The sequence below is a fragment of the Balaenoptera borealis genome (genome assembly GCF_965194805.1).
Source record: "Balaenoptera borealis genome assembly, chromosome: 15".
Taxonomy (NCBI): domain Eukaryota; kingdom Metazoa; phylum Chordata; class Mammalia; order Artiodactyla; family Balaenopteridae; genus Balaenoptera; species Balaenoptera borealis.
Window position 1 is genome coordinate 51,751,558 of NC_138871.1, and position 19,483 is coordinate 51,771,040.

The window sequence follows — 19,483 nt, forward strand, 5'->3', positions numbered from 1 at the left end:
TGCTGTCCAGTAGGAATTTATACAATGACAGAAATATCCTATTTTGTGCTATCCAATATGCCAACCACTAGCCATATGTAGGTGATTGGCTACTGATGAGTGCAGCTCTAGACTCCACTCTGAGTAAACGGGAGAGACTGTCCGCTTGTGGAGGAGACAAGGAAAGTCCCACTCTTGAGGCACAGGCGTACAGAGTCTGCTTAAGACTAAAACTGGAGCAGAAGAACTGAGAAACCCACCCTGTTCACACTAAGAACTTTGCACCAAGTAACAAGCAAGAGCAATCTATTGCTAAGGAAGGGGCAAGAGTACAAAGAGAAATATTCAACCCCTCTCACCTCTAAATGTGTCACAAACTGAAAGATGGAGTTGGAGAAGAAATGCTGAGAAAAATCACCTGACATTCCAGGCCACACACTAAGTACAAAGTATCAACAGTCCATCTCTGTAGGAATGTGAAGACTATGGTACACTGAAGGTAACTATGACAACCACAAAACCCAAACCCAGCTCAATTATTTACTAGATTGACCAATACCTGTTCATACTAACAACGTGACAGAAGTAGAGGAATATCTATTTCTGGATAGAAATATTATTTACCTCAGTCTCTACCGTTCTTTAACAAGCAATGGCTGCCACTTAATCCAAAATTATGCAACACACAAAAGCAGGAGATAAAACAATCAACAAAATCAGACTCAGAGATGGACCAGATATTGAAGTTATCAGACAGACACTATAACTATGATTAATATGCTTAAAGATCTAGTGGGAAATTTTAACAAAAAGATGGCGACTATTTTTTAAAAGGCAAATGAAAATACTTAAAAAATATGAAGACAACTTTATCAGGCTAATCAGCAGAATGAACACAATAGAGGAAAGAATAAAACTACAGAAAGATTGGGAGATTGGGATTGACAAATATACACTAATATGTATAAAATAGATAACTAATAACCTGCTGTATAAAAAATAAATAAAATAAAATTCAAATATTCAAAATACACACACAAACTATAGAAAGATCAATAGAAATTATCCAAACTGAAACAAAGAAAGAAAAGAGTAGGAAGAGGGACGAGCAACTAAGAGGTGAGACAATAGAAAATGGTCTAATATATTTTTAATTGGAGCCCAGAAGTAGGTGGTGAACCACAAGAAATATTTGAAGAGATAATGAGGAAAAAAATTTCTAAGTTTAATGAATGACAACAAACCACAGATCCAAGAACCTCTGAAAAACCAATGCAGGATAAAAATAAAGAAAAACACACCTAGGCACATCATAGTCAAACTGTTAAAAAGTAGTGATAAAGAGAAAAATCTTGAAGACAGATAGTAAGAAAAAGAAATTACAAACAGAACAACAAAGATAAGAATCGTAACAGACCTATCTTCAGAAACTATGCAAGCCAAAAGAGAGTAATGTCTTTAAAGTACTTAAAAAAAAACCTGTCAACCTAGAATTCCATACCCATCCTCCACAAAAAGGTTAAAAAAATATTTCATTGCTAGTAGACCCAAACTATAAGAAATTTAAATCAACTTCTTGGGAAAAAGGAATTGATCCAGATAGGGCATCAGGATTAGTCAACTTTTTCTGTAAAAGGCCAGATAATAAGTGAATTAAAATTATTTGAAGGTAGACTGTGATAAATTAAAAATATATACTGAAAACTGTATAGCAATGAGTTTAAAAAAAAAAGAGTAGCTAGTAAGCCAATAGAAGAGATAAAATTGAATCATAAAAAAATACTCAATTGACAAAAAGGCAGGAAAAGTGGAGAAAAGGAAAAAGGAACAGATACAGCAAATAGAAAAAAATAATGTAATGACAGATTTAAATACAACCGTATCAATTACATTAATGTAAATGATCCACACTCCAATTATAAGGCAGAGATGGTCACGTTGAATAAATAAGAATAATAAATAAATATAGTGACAAGAACATTACAGAAACTAAGAATAGAAAGTTAGAACATTAAAAAAACTAATTATAACTGAATCACTTTGCTGTACACCTGAAACTAACACAACATTGCAAATGAACTATACTTCAATTTTTAAAAGTTTAAAAAAAAAAGAGAATAATAAATAAACCCTAATTTATGTACCTATAGTAGACTGAAAATAATTCTGCTAGGTTTATATCAATACTGAAGAAATTTTAAAACTTCTCAAATGAAAGCAAATGGTGAATATAATTAACCTCAAGCTGAAGTAATCTGATTGACTATTTTTTGTCTTCCTTTGATTTCCTCATATGTTAAGATCTCCATGTTAATTCTCCCCCACCTCCCTAAATATAGCAATGTTCATAAACACTGACCTTGCCATGGCTTCTTTCCACTTTCTGAAAACATTTATTCAGGGACAGATTATGTCGAACAGAATTCTTCCAGCCTGTTGGTGCGGTTGCAAAATATGGGAAGCGGTTCAGTATCCAGCTATAAATTTCTTTCACAGGCAAACATTTATTTGGAGAGTGTTCAATAGCCATATAAATGAGAAGACTAAAGGAGTATGGGGGTTTTGAAGTTGCTGATTTTTTTTCTGGGTTCTGATAGCACGACGGTCCCAAGGATGGCACATCATCTCCCTCTATGTCATACAATGGACTAACAATCGGAAGACCCTCACTTCCAAAGCTGAAGTTTGTTAGGAGATTAGTACTTTCGTGAAGCCAGTTCAAGTTTGTGAGTTCATCATCTGCTGACTCACTGTTCACTAGAGTGGCCTTTGGCCTGGCAGCATCAACAGCTTCAGGCAAGCTTCCCATTTTGTAAATCTGGCTTAATCCTGCAACCTTTTCAGCTCCTGGAGTTTCAGCTCTCTTTTCTGGAGTCATTCCAATTATTGGACCCATTTACTCTTACAGTTCTGCAACAAAAGAAACAATTATCAATCAACGTAATACTTAAGATTGGTAAACTCATGGAAGAATACATATTTAAACACCCCCAAATCAGAGAAATTTTGCAATCAATATCCCACATAATATTTAAGCACAATATTTGTATAACAAAGATGCTAAAGGTTACTATACAAGGAACAGAACTTATTTCATGTTATTTGAAATGACTGCAAATAAAATGCAGCACTATAGCACAATATGTACAGGTGATATTAACAAAATTAAATAATGGATTTTGAATACTTATTAAAGTCCCTAGGCCATAGTAACTGCCTAATAAGTAATGTTTGCTGTTACTAAAAATGAACAGATTGTTTCTTTGAATTATAAAACTCTATAATCTATTCATCTTATGGATCTATGACTTCACTGTAATTAACAGTCATACATATGGCTCAATACAAACAATAACCAAATTTAAAATAAAGCTCAAATAATAATTCCAAATAAACCCTTTCCTCAAATCTGAAATACTTACTATAAATAATTTCTAATATTTTTATAGTATATCATACTAAAAATATAACATTCCTTAATCACTAAATTCATTACTAGCAAAATTATATTTACTGTAAATTTATTATTTATTTGCAAATTCCAGTATTTTTAACTCTTCCTTCTATATTATCTCATCAAGTACTGACAGTGACAGGTTGACATTCTCTTAGTAAAGTCTGAACTGTCACTGTATTTTCAAGGGGAGAAAAAAAGCTGTTTCTAAACTATCCTTTTTTATTTCCATTTTCTCAATGACTTTTGTTTTGCTTTTGAAATGTACTTCAATTCAAAATCTTATTATGGGAGAATAACTGACCAAAAAGGAAAGTGACAGAACTAATGTGCCATTTAATTCATTTTCAATGGTTCCTCAAGGTACCTCATTTCCTCCATTTCCGAATTCTGTGAAAAGCCCTCTATATCTTCTATTATTCTATTCAAACTTCTTATGCTTACATAAGTGAAATAACAGAAATGCCTCCAGGATTTTATTTTACTTAAAACATAGCTGGCAGGTTACTCTAAGAATTATGAAAACTGGTCAATTTTGGATGCAGAACAGTCTATCTGGATTCTGTTAGCTATTAGATGTAGTCTCAGAACACACAATTATCAATAGCATCCATCAGTTAATATTTTGGGAGTAAGCCATTGTACCAAATACTACATACTGTATCTCAATTAACTATCAATTAAACCCTATAAAGTAGGCACTACTATTAACCCAATAGTCTCTTGCTTGGGAAAATGATGCAGAGAGGTTAAGCATCCTGTTTGAGACTGCCTGGTTGGTAACTGGAAGCACCAGAACTTAAGCCCAGTCAGACTAACCTCAGAGACAAAACTCTAGCCACTATATTATCCTGGTAACAGTATATGTATACATATCACCTATGAATACCAATGACCCAATCCTATCCATTTAAAATCTTTTCACTCTTCTCTCCCTATCCAGTTCCTACTCTCACCTATACCTATAATTTGACATGCTAAGACACTGTGAAAAGGAAAAGTTCAAATTACAATAAATTTGGTTTCTATTTTAATCAATTAAGAAAACCACACATAAACATATGCACATGTGCACATATGTGTACACAACATATTTCAGAGATGATATTCTGTCCTATGTAACTGACCAACTTATTCATTTATTCCATCATAGTCTCTCTGCCCATAGAGAATTTTTTAAATGTAGTGGATGAGAATTCATTGGTTAAAGAAAGTCTTGCTTCCTTTAAACAACAAAAAACAAACAGAAAACACTCTCAGCACTCAGTGTTCAAAGAGGAATAACTAATTTCTAATGGTCCACTTCTGCCTTTTCACCTATATTCATTTATCTTCAATTACATATAGAAATTAGAGAGTAACCAAATAGCAGTGGCTAACATTTACTGAGATTTTATTATATTACAGGCACTATGTTATGGGCTTTAAAATGCATCATCTCTACTTACACTACTACTTAGTTCTATGTATGGTCCTTTCTTGACTGTGAATCCCTTAAGAGGTAAGAGTCTTTTACTTTTGTATTCCTAATACATCATAACAAAATGTTGGGCATGAGCAGGGACTCAAATTATAATTATTTCAAACTGAAATGAACTTATAATTAACAAATACCAAGTGCTGTGCTACCTACTTTTAAGAGCTATTTTATTTTAGAAACGAATCATTAATGCTAGGAAACATCCTCACTAGTAACAACTGGAAAACTGAAATCACTGTTATGAATGAGGAAATGGAAGTACAGTAAGTAATTTGCCTACCATTCTAAAGCTAATAAAAAGTGGAGCCAAAATTACAAGCCAGGCTGAATTCAAGATTCAAGCTTTTTTGTCCATTTAGAATACACTCTATTTCTTAAGGAACATATATTTTTAGCAATACTACTTAAAACAGATACTGTTGACAGACAGTCTCATCAGAAACTAATTCAAATGGTTGCAAATATACTATTCCTCTGAATTACAAGTTTAGAATAAAATCCCATTACTTTCAGATGTAAGACAATACTATGGCAGCAAATGTGCCAAAGATTACACAAAAGCGTATAGCCAAGCAAAGTTAAAAAAATCAAATACTGACGATGAAAGGCTGACATTTTCTTAGTAAGGTTTTAATGGTTACTGTATTTTCAGCGAAAGAAAAAAAGCTGTTTCTAAACTATTCTTGTAGAATACTTTAGAACACCGTCCACTTAGAACACTAAGTCCACCATAATAAATAGGCAAATGATCTTTTCTTACAAATAAGTATATAAATAGCAAACAAATATATTAGAAAATATTCAACTTCATTGATGATTAAAGAAATGCAAACCAAAACAAAAATGTGACATTAAATACTATAATGTACTTAGCATAGTGTCTGATAAGCACAGATACTAGTAATACAAATAATAGTATCTATTGTTGCCCATTATCAACAGTTTAAAAAATATATAATACACAATTTTGGGCAAGGACCTAGGGCCATTTTGGAAAGCAAGCTGGCAACATGCACCAAGAATCATTAAAAATGTCATATTCTTTGACCCAATAATTCAGTGAAATAATCCTATGTAGGGGAAAAGATCCTCTCCCTCTCTCCTTTTTCTCTCTTTTACACACACACACACACACACACACACACACACCTGTTCATCCAAGAATTATGAACGATAATAGTAAAACTATAAATAGCTTACATATTTTATTATAGAGAAATAGCTAAGTAAAAGCACATCTATTTAATATTTAGTAGTCGTTAAAAATGACTGTCTTGAAGATTGTGAAGCAAACAAAAAAGCTTATTAAAAACTGGTAAAAAAGTAGAAAATATACAAAAAGCTAACAGTGCCTTATATTAGTAACTTGGTAATTTTTTTCTTTGTTATATTTTCTGGTTTTTCTTTAAGGTGTTTATTATTTTTATAGTTTAAAGTTAAAACAATATACTCAAGGGGGAAAAGACTGTGTTAGACTATTTTTTAGTTGTAGTATTTCCATTTCACAAGAAACAAAATCACAGAAAGGTCAGAGACTGATCAAAGACCTCTAATCAAAAACAGAAGCCACCTCTCATTCTTAGTACAGTTTATTTTGTTATTAAGCTTTTCTGTAACACAAATTAGTTCACTGGTAAGTAGGGGAAAGATTTTAGTACAATGTGAAAGTCACACTGGTGTGTACATGATTTTTCCCAGCCTATGTCTTTGCACTACTAAATAATAAGAGCTGAACCCCAAACAAGCTAACACAGTGGAAAGCAGCAAGCTGCTGAAAATACAGTACTGTACACAATTCTCATTCAACCCATGTTCTTACTCTTGGCACAGCCTGGTCACACGCATTGTCTTGAAAATACTTAATGAACTCTTCTCTGCAAATCTTTATGCATTTTACTCTGGCCTCCATAACCCTGTAGCTTCAACCCCTCCTTGCACACCCTTCCACCAGGCTACCTTCATCTCTTTTTTTTTTAACCTTAAGTCGACTGTAGTATTTCTTTATATGTAACTGAGTTAATATATCTTTTAAAATATTCTAGTATTCTTATTAAGATTTATTTTTATTAGTGTTCTGATTACAAAGCTCTGCATGTTTTGGGTGCGACCCATCAGCTGTGCACAATTTCAGTGTTTTCAGAAATACATAATATGTAACATTACAACAGAAAGGTCTGTGTATTTTACACCAAAATCAAGAAAACTTTTAGTTTTAAATTTTTATGAAACTACTTCTTAAAATGAACTGAAAGCATTCAATAGCAGATAATTAATAATGTGCATGGAAGTTTGCTTCATAAAACAAAATAAGTAAAGAAATAAAAGGAAATCTGGGCTACTGATGTACTGATAACATTTCCTTTTAGTAATCTTTTAAGAACAATACTTCAACCAAATATAACCGTTACACATAATAAATGTCACTCAAAATAGGCACTTAAGGCCTAGAAAATAAAATGTGGAATATGAAAATGTATCCTAATTTCTTAGGTGTATAAATAACATAACCCAAATAATGAACATATCCACTACAAATAGATTTCCAAAACCAAGACATTGCTACAAAAAAAAGGCATGTAAATGTACAAGATGATTTAGCAAAGTACACATTTGTGTTAAGACTCCAAATCTACATTTCAGGAAAGGACAGAATTTCCTCTCACAAGGAGAATTTTCAAAGTGGAGAGTTCAAATAAACCCAGTACAATCACTCTGGAGCCCCTGTCTAGAGCTTCACTGTATGACGGCCATGGCAGCATCTTGAGAAGACAGTACAGGATTAAAATGCACCATTTTTTCCCACAGCTATGCAGCTCATGCATCTCCAAAGCTGTCTAACAGAGAACTGCATGCCTGCATATTATGTTCAATGCTACAATGACACTCAACTCCAGGGCAAGAAAAATATAATAAGATTCCATATTGGAATTCTCAGATCACTTCTCAAAAGGTTAGAGGAGAGCACTTTTGCTTAGGTTTGTATTAACACTGGTCTGAGAGGAAATGCTTGACAGAGATTAAGTAAGAGAAGGGAAACTAAGGCAGAGAATTTTCAGTGTCATCTAAGGTACAAGGTGCCAAATTACAAGGTATTAGAGGTGTCACAGTGATAGCTTTTTTTACCCGAAATAACTAAGGAACCTCCTAAACACAAAATGTTGGTTAAAACCACATAGATTTTATGACTTAATTTATCCACATTTTTAATTGATTGTATCAAAGATTAAGCAAATTTTTCCTTTATAGTTAGAATCCTTAAATATTATATTATTTAGCCCTCTAAGTTTTTCACACATCATGTAAAATTGAGTTGTACTGAAACTTGTTTTTCCCCCCACCAAATTCATTAACATTATTGCAGCAGTAATTCATTCATTTTTACAGATAACTTATATTCTACTTTATGAACATACCACAATTTATTATACTCTTAAGAACATTTATTTATGTTTATGTTTGGGGCTATTACAAGTAGTATTGTTATGGACATCCTTGTTCATATCCCTTGGAACACAACTGTAAATAAGTTTTCTGAAATTCTAGAAGCAGAATATATGTGAAGGAGTGGACTTATTGGGTCACAGAGTATTCTTTTCTTCAATTTTAACTGATAATGACAAATTGCTACCAGGAATGTATGTGTATTTTGTTTGCTCCATGTACTCATCAAAAAAATTTTTTTTGCCAACCTGATGACTATGAAATTGTAACTCCTTGTGGTTTAATTTGCATCTCCCATATAAGTAATGGGGTTGAATACCTCTTCATATACAAAAGAAACCTAAAAGTATATATATATGGCAAACATATATATATATATATATTTGCCATTTAGATTCCCTCTTCTATTAAGTGTCTATTGAAGTCATTTGTATTGTTTGGATACCAATCCTTACATGTGATGCAAATATCTTTCCCTATTTAGGTGGCTTGTCTTTTTATTAGTTGCCTATTAATGAAAAAGTTCTTAACTTTAATAGGGTGGATTAACCCTTTTCTTTATGGTTACCATAGTTTGTTTCTCATTTAAGAATTCCTTCTGGGGACTTCCCTGGTGGCGCAGTGGTTAAGAATCCGCCTGCCAGTGCAGGGGACACGGGTTCGAGCCCTGGTCCGGGAAGATCCCACATGCCACGGAGCAACTAAGCCCGTGCACCACAACTACTGAGCCTGCGCTCTAGAGCCCACGAGCCATAACTACTGAGCCCGCGTGCCACAACTACTGAAGCCTGCATGCCTAGAGCCCATGCTCCACAACAAGAGAAGCCACCGCAATGAGAAGCCCGCACACTGCAACGAATAGTAGCCCCTGCTCACCGCAACTAGAGAAAGGCCACGCGCAGCAACGAAGACCCAACACAGCCAAAAATAAATAAATAAAATTTATTAAAAAAAGAATTCCTTCTGTACACCAAATTCATAGAGCTTTTATCCCATACTGTCTTCTAAATGTATTATAGTTTTTACCTTTCACATTAGGTCTTCAATTCAGAAAAAAAAGTTATGCATGTATTTTTTACTCAATTTCATTTTTTTACATATGGATACACAACTGTTCCAGCATTATTTGTTAAAAATTTTCTCTTTCCTGCTGGGAGAACCAATTCATCATTGGTCCTTAGCATCTATAACATTCTCACCAGGTATGCCAAGACTGAAAGGCCTTTATGTGGGCCATTTCTCAGGGTTGTGTTTGCCACAAACAAAATTGAGGGATGACCTAACATCTCCCAGACAAAGGGCAGTCCAAGCTCCATTAACATTTCTTCTTTCATACGAGTTATTTAGAAGAATATATCTTAATTTCCATGTGATTTTTCTTCTTACTGATTTCTAACTTAAATGAATTGATCTATAGGATACTAATCCTTTGAAATCTGTTGAAACTTACTAGATAGTCCAGTATGTGGTAGATTTTCATGATGATTCAGCACATGTTTCCACAGTGACTGGATGCAATATTATGTCCGTTGGATCACGCTTGTTAGTTACATTAAGTTTTCTATATTCCTGATTTTTTTTTTTTTGGTCTGCTCTCTACCAATTAATGAGGAAGATATATTACAATCTCCCACTATACTGGTGAAATTTATCAATTTTTCCTGGTAGTTCTATTAATTTTTGCTTTATTTGTGGTTTTGGTTATTAGTTGCATACAATTAAAACTTCTAAACATTCGTGGCGAAATGAAACATTTACCATTACGTATCAATTCTTTTTTATCTCTAGTAATTCTACTTGTCTTAAAATCTATTTCAAATGATATCGCAGCTTTCATTCCATTAACATTTGCCTGGTATATCTTTTTCCATCATTTTACTTACATGTTTTCCTTTTGTTTCTTTGTAGTCTGGACTAAACCCCATATAGCTGAACATTTTAAAATATAAGGCATAGGTATATTTGGATTTACTTCTATCATCTTATTTGTTGTTCCACACTGTGTCTTTCTCTCTTTTCTTGCCTCTTTTGGGATTGTATTTTTCTGGTTCCATTTTTTATCATCTACTAGTTTGGAAGTTATATATTTATTTCTATTACTAAAGTGTTACCATAACATTTTTATCACACATACTCATCAAAATCCAAAGTTACTTTTAATCTTCTCCTCAGTAATAAAAAGATCTTTTGGATACTAGCTCCAATCACCTCCCCCCAGTTTATAAAATAAACTGACAATTAGTAAATAACTAAAACAACTGCTATTTCAGTTTCAGCTTTTTCTTTTCTTTTAACCCCATAAGACACTATTATTATTGTTTATACAGTTTTAAAAAAATTAACTTACACTTTATTAACATACACTTATCACTGTCTTTGATCATCATTCCTTTTTGAATCTCAGACTTTCAATGACCATTTTCCTTCTACTTAAAATGGTCTGCTAGGGGGATGGGGGAGTGATGGAGTGGGAGTTTGGGGTTAGCAGATGCAAAGTATTATATATAGAATGGATAAACAAGAAGGTCCTACTACATAGCACAGGGAACTATATTCAATATCCTGTGATAAACCATAATGGAAAAGAATATGAAAAAGAATACATGTAACTGAATCACTTTGCTAAAAAGTAGAAATTAACATAACACTGTAAATCAACTATACTTCAGTTAGAAAAAAAAAAAGCGGTCTGCTAGTGAACTTTCACATTTCTCTGAGCATGTCTTTATTTTGCCCTTGTTCTTGAAAGTTATTTTTTGCTAGCTATAGAATTCTGGGTTGAACTAGAGTAGGTCACAGCTTCTAGATTTATTTTCACTTAGTATATCATTTCATGGTCTCTATTTCCATTATTGTTATTGAAACCTGATAATCCTCTGAAAGTGTTTTGTTTTCTCTTAAAAATTTCCCCTTTATTAATCTCTTTTATATTTTCCACTTTATTGTCTCTCTGTACTGCATTCTGGATTTCTTCAGGTTTATCTTTTTTTTTTAAATGATGTAATCGGAATATTTATTTATTTAAATTTGTTTGTTTATTTAAATTTATTTATTTATTTATATTTGTTTGTTTATTTATTTTTGGCTGTGTTGGGTCCTCGTTGCTGCACAGGCTTTCTCTTGTTGCGGCGAGCAGGGGCTACTCTTCGTTGCGGTGCACAGGCTTCTCATTGCAGTGGCTTCTCTTGTTGTGGAACACAGGCTCTAGGCACGCGGGCTTCAGTAGCTGTGGCTCGCGGGCTCTAGAGTGCAGGCTCACCAGTTGTGGTGCATGAGCTTAGTTGCTCTGCAGCATGTGGGATCTTCCCAGACCAGGGCTCAAACCCATGTCCCCTGCATTGGCAGGTGTATTCTTAACCACTGCGTCACCAGGGAAGTCCCGGGTTTATCTTTTATTGTATGATTTTTTCTTCAATGGGATCTATTTGCTTTTACCTATTCCTTGAATTCTAATTTCAGTTACTGTATATTTTCATATCTAGAACTTCTGATTCTTCTACAAAATGCTTGTTTGCTCTTTTCCTCATTTTTAAGCTTTCATTGAACATATTAAATATAATTATTTTATATTTTACATCTGATAATTCCAAGATGTGAACCATTTGTAGGTCTGATTCTACTGATTCTCTTACATTCTGCCCTGTTTCCTTAGATGGCTTGTAAATTTTTATTTTAAGCAACTCATTTTCATTATAACTTTACCAACAGGAATTCTTTGACAATGATGATTTGTGCTGCTTCTGTCAGGCCCCTGGGAGTAGTAACAATCCAGGATCATTTAAAATTCTTAGAACAGAATTCAAATGGAAAGTATAGAAGGTGAGGAAAAGGTAAGAAAAGCAAAGAGAGAAAAGAACAGGGCAGAGGGGACTTCGCTGGTGGTCCAGTGGTTAAGAATCCGCCTTCCAATGCAGGGGATGCGGGTTCAATCCCTGGTCAGGGAACTAAGATCCCATATACCGTGGGCCAACTAAGCCTGTGTGCCACAACTGGTGAGCCTGTGTGCTGCAACTACAGAGTCCACATGCTCTGGAACCCACGTGCCACAATTAGAGAGAAGCCTACTCACCGCAACGCAGGATCCCCCATGCTACAACTAAGACCCAAAGCAGCCAAAAATAAATAAATAAATATTAAAACAAAACAAACAAAAAATAAAATAAAATTCTTAGCTTGAGGTCTAGTGTGAATTCAGGCTGCAAACCAGTGTGAGGGCTGGTTTGGGGTAACAAATTTTCAGTAGAGATTTTTTATTTTTCCTGTTAGCAGCAATATTATAGTAAGATAATTTTCTTTGTTGGGAAAGAATTTCTAGATCACTCTTACACCTAGAAGGTATATACCCCTATGGAAAAGGGCTATTACTGGAGAAGACTGCTAAATGTTTTACTTTGGTGGGTCTGGGCTTTGCTTCCTGATCCCTGAGCCCCCCAAAGGCCAGGAAAACAGAAGCTCACTTGATTTGGTAAATACCCTCAAGGCAATAGCCAGCTTCAGTACTCGGCTTACTTCACTGGGTTTCCAATTAGTGTTCAGTCTAAATATTCTTTACTTTTGTGCCAGAGCACTGATGCATTTTGTCCAGCATTTTAGATTGTTTTCAGCAGAAAGGCTAGTCCAGGTACTTAGTTCCCCATGCTGCTGGAAACGGATGTTTACATTAGTTTCTGATGGCAATATCTCTAACGTACATTATCCCGTATTTTAGAGCACTGGTTCTTCTCTAACGTACATTATCCCGTATTTTAGAGCACTGGTTCTTAAGTTTCTTCTGCTTCCACACACTTGAGGAATTTCACTTACTCCTATCACTAAGAGTTGCTTGTTATGACAGTGATTCCCAACTGGCAGTAGGTAGAAGACATTTCCTTGGAGGTGAAAGGTGGTAATCAAAAATTGTGTGTACATTTTTTTTTTTCAAGAGGGTACTTCTTATCCCTTTAAAAAATCATACTTTAAATATAGGAAAGGTATTTTAACCCCTTAACTATGATTCAGGCTATTATAAACAAAGATTTGGTAAAGAATAATACTTATAGGGATTGCTCAAGTATATAGGACTATTTGCCACTTTCTCAGTGTTTCTCAATAAGTGCGTGCCATGGATAAACTCTGGGGGCCACAAGTTTTGCAAATTTTCATTTTGTGTTTTCATTTCAATAACAATATAAAGAAAAAAACGAAAGACTTAAAAATAAACTTACTTCAGAAACTAAAGTCAGTGATTCTACAAATGGGATATATAATTATTTTCTTTAAAAGGGATCCATATATTATTCCAGTTACAAATACTGCTTCACACTCAAAGGTCTCACATTTGCTATGCTTGAGTTACTGGATTAATCTTCCTAGTTCTATATCCTAGTCCTCAGTTGTACTGTAGTCACTGTACCTGATTATACGGTATATGATCCCTTACTTAAAATCCTTGAGGGCAGATATATTTCAGAATTCAGAATATTTTGGATGTTAGAAAGGGACTACAATGCACATGTGATATGTTATACAATGTGTCAGTGAGGTCTGAGGCAGGACCCCATAATAAAAATGTTAATGTTTCTGCAGAAAAATGGATATTCACAGTAAGAAGGGAGTAAATAAAGACCATCAATAGTCTTATATCAGTTCAGATCATGTTTTAACACTACATGGGTTAAGAGAAAACTTTTGGCTTTCGGAGCATTCTGGATTTCTAAAACATGGAAATACAATTATAGAAGCATTATCTGCTATAGACTGGAAAGCCAGATAAATTTCATTAGAATTCCATGTAAGATCTGATAATGGTAAAGAGTTCACCTTAAGGTGCATGAATTTAATGCATCAACTTTGTAATTTTTTTCCCCAAATACTTAGGAACCTCTTTTTGTCTACTTGTAGTTTAATAGTTGAGGATACAGAATAAGCAATCTCCTGATAACCAGGAAATGTATTATATTATGAATTCTAAAATGTCAGAAATATCTAAATGTATATAGGAATTTAAAATATACTCCAAAGCTAACATATAAGCTGTATTGGATTATGATTATAATATCTCTACATCTGGTAATGTGGATAAAAGATAGAGAAAGCGAAGTATAAGAGATACACTATTCAGAATAATCTCTCCTGGTCCTTTTCTAAGACGCTTCAAGAAGAAACCTTTTACTCCTACTACACTCATGGCTCCGTTGTCATAGGTGTTAGATTCTATGGTAAAACAGTGTACAACCATAAAATGAAAGGCTTCTTCCTTGAGAAAGGAATATATATATATGTAATACTAGAAGGTACTAAACAGAAAGTTGGGGAGGCAGTACATTTGAAGTTAAAATTGTGAAAGATAAGGCAATTTCATATTATAAAGTCATAAAAGTGCAATCTAAATCATTATTATTAACATTAGAATCACATCTGGTGGCAGTGAAGCAGAGGGTTAAAGAGCATGAGCTGTGAAGAGATATTGCCTGGTTTCAAATCCCAGGTCTGCCATTCAACGGGCTATAAGACCTATCAACGAAGAATTCTAACAGTACCTACTTTCATAAGATTGTTAGTACAAATTAAATGAGAATAAATATAAAGGACTTAGAACAAAGGTAGAGAGTAAGTACACAATAAATACTAGCTATAGAGATGGTAATTATTATTACTGTTATTAATTTTTAAATTATTATTAGTTTTCTTCCTAAAGTAGTAGATTTATAAATGTTATATCTCTCGAATACAAAAAAATTAGGGTATAAAATCAGTAACTATACTTTGTGTTTTGAAGAAATTTTAAAAAAAATTCTAGTATTAAGGATGGGCCTCCTTTACGACCAATGACACCCTCTGGTGAGGCAGAAATTAGGACTTCTCAGAAGAGTGCTGCAATAACAGTTTCATCATTTTCATTATGATGCGACTTTCACTTCCTTATTCTGTTTCCATGAACTTTATGTATGTCAGTCTTTTACCAATCATACCACATGACAGATCCTTTCTTCAAATCTTTCTAGTTTAATAATCTAAAAGCATTTAAACCATACAAACTTTCCGAACTTTTTTTAGTTTTTTGTTATTAATGGCCCCAAAAGATTTTAAGTTCCTTTATTAACAGCTGCCTAATGCTAACATTCTAACAAAAGAATTTATATATAAAAAAAAAACTACATTACCTCTGAAATAAAATATGTTGAGTTTTCACTAGTAATGACATTCTCAATAACAAAAAGATACAGTGGCAAATATAATGCTATAATCAAAACAGGACAGGAATATAAATATCTACACATATAGTTATATTTATTTGTATCTGACTAATTCAGAATCTATCATAAATCTACATAATTCTTACCAAGTTAAAATATACAAAATAATTTCTTTAAGATATTACTTATATTACTTATACTATAAATTTCAGGATAACATCTACAGTACCTTAAAAATAGACTCATGTATATAAAATTTAACAACCCAAAAAAATCAGGCTCTCAGTCCAGCAATTCTCATGAACATAAAAGTTTTTAAATGTGTACCTTAGTAATATAAATCCATAGCAAATAAGAAATAATTGCAATTAATTCAGTTCTACTAATGTGTTTAATACTTGTAAAAAGTGCTTTTCAAATTATATTACTGAATTTCTTCATGTTACATTTTTCAACTTTAATTTTTTATCTTACCTATATCATAGTTCTTAGAACCCTAAATCCGTAAGTTATTGTTTGCAAGATAATTTTTTAATTGTTACAAATTTAGATTTAATCCATAATATTATTTAAGAATTCCTTTTAGGAAATGAAAAATAGCACTGAAAAAAGACATCAAAATAAAATAATAGTTAATTTTTGATATCCCAAAAGAAATTTATTCCAATTTATTTCTTCCCTGCACCCTTGAGCCAATCATTGAATATTTCTGTCCTCATTACACAGAAAGGATAAATGAGGAAAATCAATTTTGCTGTTTCTAAAAAAATTTTACTACACTGGACTAAAAAGGAAGCATACCATCTGTTATGTTCTACTAGAACTGGAAAGAAGTTGAAACCAGCTCTTGAGCAATCGTACTGAGAAGCCCCGAAGAAGACTTAAAGCACGGGATGATTAATCTGGAACTATATGGCAGCATCTGACCTACAGATACAGTTGTTTCTCACCATCTTCACCCTACTAGTCTAGCTTCCTATTTAAAATCAGTCCCATTATAAATACTTTAAACATCTAAATTCCTGAAGCATGTGACAAATGAGTATGATATTTGGTTGTATTTAATTATATATATTTACAATTTCTAATTATGCTTTTTTACATGGTCTTAAGACATCTGGAAACTTTATTTCTATTGACTTGCTATTCTACCTCTCACCAAGAACTTAATGTCATCAGTAAATTAAACAATCTTAGCAGTGTCAAAAGAGTAACCAGAGAGTAGGCCCCTTCTCAGATTTGTGGCTTTCCCATCCAATCACTTTAAAGTAACCAATACAAAAAACCATTTGACAGGCTAAGACAACCCTCGCAAGGGGAAACAGGCTGTCATTCACTTAGCTCACATGACTAAACAATGTTTTCCATAAGAAAAAAAAATCTACTACAGAGTTAAGGCATACATAGAAATCCAAAATGTTTGTGAATTTTATCAGAACTGCCTGGCAATTACTTCAATTCTTTACTGTAATTTAAGCTTTGTCTCTGATTAAGATTTACTATATAATAAAAGGAATTTCCGTTCAATTTCCCCCTCCTTTCCTCACTTTCACCTCCTTAGGAATAAACCATTTTTATTAATTAATTATAAAACGTACCATAACTCAAGACTGGAAGCCACAGTACTATATTTCCTAGATTTATTCAGCAGTATAATAAGCTTATAATAAGCTCAACATAAAATATTTTAGCAGTTTACAGATACTAATTATTTTCAAAATCTTAAGAGTTCCTCATTTTTAAATAAGGAAAACAATTTTCTTGTTAATTTATCACATTGGTAGCAATAATAGTGTAACACTTATTGAGCACATACTATTTGCAAGGCTTTGTGTAACAAATTTAATGCTAGAACTTTAAAGATACTCTATTAACTCAAATTATCTGATAACTTTGGTAACCCTCAGGTAAGAAAATTAAGCCATATAAAAGGAACTCACAACCTTTCCTACAATACATTCTTTGTTTTAAGGTTCTCTATTATAAATACTGTCCATCGCATAAAATCCAATATTGAGATTAGAGGGCAGATTCAAATCCCAAAAGTACTACTGCAAAAAGACGTATGTTTGATTATAATGCTACATGATGTCATGTATCCAGGACAACTGAAGCATTATGGTCTCTTAGGGATAAAACTGCCTCTTGGTCATAGATTTAGGTGACACAGCATGTGATCCATTGTCTCTAAACAAAAAATGTGTGCAGCTGCATTTTCCAGTCAAGAAAGGGAAAGGGAGGGAAGGACGCAGAATACAAAAGAGTCAAAGATTTGTCTCATAGAGAAACAGTTTGTCAAATAGGGGTAAAAAATGAAATAAAATTGAGTAGGGAAAAAAACCTTTCCCCAACTCGTGCTAAAAGCAGAAAACACTAAAATTGGGGAGGGGAGTGGGATCTGTTGTGGTAATCTTCCACTGAATCCACTTTTCTCCGAAGTTAACTTGCCCAAATACCTTGTGTAAACCATTGTTCAAATGCCATGTCTACCTAAACAATTTTGTGCTACTTGTATACAGTATACAGAGTTTCCCTACACATTGTTACAGCACTTGTCTCCCCCCACCCCCCAAAAAAGTCTCAGTTGTTCATTTGTTTCTTGGAGAAGTTAAAATGAAGCAATAGCTTTATAAGTTAAAAAAAAAAAAAATTGCTTCTAACCAGTAAACAAACATGATATTTTCCATATAAAGACCAAATACTTTTTTTTTTTTTAACAATGAATCCCTAGCACATAACCCTGCCTTTCACACAGAGAAATACTGGTTTCAAAAAATAGTACCACAAGAGATCTAAATTGAGTGAAAATTGTTTTCTCTGTCGAGAAAAATAGCTATTTCTAATAAATGTTTTTAAAAAGTTGATGACAAAATAATTTGTAAACTTCTATTAGTATCTAAAACATAGCACTAGTTTACCTTACATGTTATTAAACATAGTGATAGAAAAAAAGCACTACTAGCTTTCAGAGTAAATCTAGCTGAGAAAACCCATCTTCTCAATCTTTGGGATTGCTATCAATGCCATATCTGAACCAAAATGTGTTAAAGGCTGAAAAAAACTGACAGTACAGAAAAACAAACAAACAAACCACAAATGGAGAGAAATATCCTTACCATCTAGAATTAGAAGTAATGTCACCTGTGCTACAAACCATATAGTGACCAGTTAGCCAACCAGCACTTTGGTTTTTTGATAGCCTTGTAACTGTACTTGAAAAGTTATTTTGAAAGGAACAAAGTTACAGAAACCTGAAAATCAACAGATCTAATGTTCTGAAATACAAAGATAAATTTGGTTGGCATGTGAATACAAACAGGTGGTATTCTTTATCACCAAAATTTATTTATGTGTAATATGGTTTTCAGTGCCTTGAATATAAGCTATAATTAGCCATGCAGTAAATCTACAGTGAATTGTTCCACTGAAAATAAGCATCTTTTAAAAGCACATTCATGATTAAAATAAATTTAATAAAGGCAGACAATGATATCTTACCTTACTAATAACCCCCATATCAAATTTGGAAACCAAGGTTAAAACTTAAGACTGTATACTGGTTGACTTAATATACTGATTTTATATGTAATTCTAAAAACAATACAAAAGCATGATTAACTTAACACAGAATTAAGTCCTCCTTAAAATAGGACTAAACTAACCCTATATGAACACTTACTTAAGTAAAATATATTTATGCTAAAAATTATTAAAGGTATATATTATTGGTATTTCCCTGGTGGCACAGTGGTTAAGAATCTGCCTGCCAATGCAGGGAACATGGGTTTGAGCCCTGGTCTAGGAAGATCCCACATGGCGCAGAGCAACTAAGCCCGTGTGCCACAACTACTGAGCCTGCACTCTAGAGCCTGCAAGCCACAACTACTGAGCCCACGCGCCACAACTACTGAAGCCCGTGCGCCTACAGCCCGTGCTCCGCAACAAGAGAAGCCA

At 33.4% G+C, this 19,483-nt stretch overlaps 1 protein-coding gene across 4 annotated transcripts in view; it reads right to left on the reverse strand.

Annotated features, from left to right (window-relative positions):
- FOXN2 (forkhead box N2) overlaps positions 1-19,483 on the reverse strand; it is a 56,673-nt gene that overhangs the window by 23,247 nt on the left and 13,943 nt on the right. For all 4 annotated transcript variants that reach the window (XM_082358257.1, XM_082358254.1, XM_082358255.1 and 1 more), the window contains exon 2: positions 2,339-2,889. In XM_082358257.1, coding sequence (XP_082214383.1) covers positions 2,339-2,875 — 537 coding nt within the window. In that variant the 5' untranslated portion in view covers positions 2,876-2,889. The remainder of the gene's footprint in view (positions 1-2,338; positions 2,890-19,483) is intronic.